We start from the raw sequence: 2,398 nt of genomic DNA, 5'->3' as shown, positions 1-2,398 counted from the left end.
CCATGAGCAAGACCTTGGCAACAAGGGCAAGGAAATTAAACAAATTAAACTTACTAAATGTAATTTAATTTGTATAGAAATGTGTGAATGTAGACAAATAAATCATTAAGACAACAAAACTTCCCTAATAAAAACTTGGAGGTCAGTATCTTGTTACCTGTCCGGCGGAGGAGTCGGCGTCCTGCGGGCAGCGGCTGGGGAAGTAGGCGGTCTGATACGCTCTGACAGAGGAGTTGCTGATGTAGTCGCGGTAGGCGGGCAGCGGGTGGCGCTGCTCTGGCTGCAGGATCTCATTGGCTGTCAGAAGGGATACGAACAGTCAGAGGATCTGAGGGTGTTTCAGCTCTGAGCTACGACAAACATCACAAAGGCTGCCAGCTTTCCTTTCTTTGGGCTACTTTTTTATTGTTTAGACGGGTAAAACATGTTTTTGGAGGCTTGTGAGACTTTAAGTTACATCTTACTTCTTCACCTCATTACTGACGATTACTCGCTCTTTGTTAGTGAGTCTTAAGGGTTAAAAGGTAAAAACAACAAAAAGGACTTAACAACAAAAAGGAACATTGTTGTTCAGTCTCAGAAGGTACAGGGAGCCTCTCAATGGGCCATGAATGTAATGATGTACAGTAAATAACCTGTGTGTGTGTGTGTGTGTGTGTGTGTGTGTTCGTACCATCAGACTCAGCCACGACGACGGTGAAGTATCTGATGGCTCCGTTGGCGTCGCTGAACCAGGAGCAGTTGAAGCGGAACAGGATGGATGACGACGTGACCTTCGACGACTTCTCACTGACACGTACGCTGGGGGGCGGGACCGGAGGGCCTGAAAGGAAACACACATACGACTTAAATAAAACAGCATAAAGTTCATTTTATTTGTTGTTTTTTATATATGTATTTAGTCCTAAACTTTATTTGAATTGATTATCATAACTTTATATATTTATTATTTTAAAATTATGAGAGAAAATCAGGAGACAGTTGGTCAAATCAACAAAAACATGACAGTAAATTAATTTTGACATGTCAAGATTTATAAAGAAATCTCATTATGACTTTATTTTAAACGATGAGATAATTGTTCATTCCTTTCTCATAATTTGTACATGTGAATTTTTACATACAGTTTTATAATTATGACACAATTGTGGCTTCATTAATTATTAATAATGACAATAAATAACATGAAAGTCTCCACTCTCTCCCTGTTTATTCCTCTTTTCCTTCCTTTGCTCTCTCGGCTGTTTTTAGGTGAACTGCCGCTAATAAGAAAAAAGAAACTTTCTTGAGGATTTTTTGTTCTGTCTTTTTCTGTTTCTGTCTCCCAGTCCAGTTGTGTCAGGATGATTTATAATGCAACACCGGCAGAGAGAGAGCGAGCGAGAGCGCTGAGGACAGACGGACGTGAGCTCAATGGAACAAAGAAAGAAAAAAGTTGTAAAGAAGTTTTCTGAGTTCTGGGTCACAGTGACTCTTTGAAATAAGCATCCGGGGACACGTCAAGATCAGAGACACAGAAAGAGTGTGTGTTAGTTCAGACTGCTGTTCACCTTCATACACACTACAGAAAGTTCCTCTCTGTTTGTTTGTTCCTCTTTATAATGTTAACACACTGTAAGTCAGAAAGCTTTCTGTTCTGATATTACTGAGGTTTATACAGTAGTTAATGAATGTTTATGGCAGTTTCTAGTTGTTAACACTTTGTTTCAGAGTGCTGATGATAAAGCAGTTCAGTGCAGCACGGTGCTAATATATGTATATATGTAATATATGTCAGCACAGATTTGGATCGATAGTCTTTGACCGTGCTACAAGGATTTCCTGTAAGTAACATAAACATTTCATTAACACAGCTGTGAAAAAGTTTGCACATTTAAGTTTATTTTTTATTAGTTTTTTTAAATATGGGAGATATTTGTCAGTGGCCAGATTTAAGAGAATTTGATCAAATTGACAAAGACAAAAACACATTTCCTGTTTATTTTATTTTAGTTTGTAAGTCTAGTAAAGTAGTAAAGTCTAGTTTTTTTTTATCTCAGTTCACTAAAATGTTTTTTTCACACCAAGTCTTAATTTTTACTTTAGTTTTAGTGAATTATTATAACCTCGGTCTGTAGATCCACCTAGAGTTTTGAAATAAAACAAAAACAACATTTGATCTGGATTGTGGGAAGGATTGGATTACTAAATCCGTATCCCAGTTTTGTCGGATCACATCTGCTGTTTTAAAAAAACAAAAAAAACAATCTGAGAGTGAATCCCTGTAGTTTGTTTCTCCACGCTGAACCAGATACCAAACCTGTCTCCATTAGTCACACTGACACAGAAACATGGGAAATACAGAAGTTACCCATTAAGAAGAAACTTAATGATGAATTTATGAATTCTCTGTGTGTCT

The 2,398-nt window shown here is 37.6% G+C and overlaps 1 protein-coding gene across 1 annotated transcript in view; it reads right to left on the bottom strand.

Moving 5' to 3' along the window:
• LOC118341964 (receptor-type tyrosine-protein phosphatase beta-like) overlaps nt 1-2,398 on the bottom strand; it is a 31,201-nt gene that overhangs the window by 9,319 nt on the left and 19,484 nt on the right. Inside the window, exons 24-26 of the mRNA XM_035680392.1 lie at nt 2,295-2,317; nt 674-823; nt 158-297 (exon numbers count right to left, since the gene is read on the bottom strand). Of these exons, the coding sequence (XP_035536285.1) occupies nt 158-297; nt 674-823; nt 2,295-2,317 (313 nt within the window). The remainder of the gene's footprint in view (nt 1-157; nt 298-673; nt 824-2,294; nt 2,318-2,398) is intronic.

The sequence above is a fragment of the Morone saxatilis genome, unplaced genomic scaffold (assembly GCF_004916995.1).
Source record: "Morone saxatilis isolate NCDOM2014 unplaced genomic scaffold, NCSU_SB_2.0 Contig10, whole genome shotgun sequence".
Classification (NCBI taxonomy): Eukaryota; Metazoa; Chordata; class Actinopteri; family Moronidae; genus Morone; species Morone saxatilis.
This window is presented reverse-complemented; position numbering and strand designations above follow the sequence as displayed.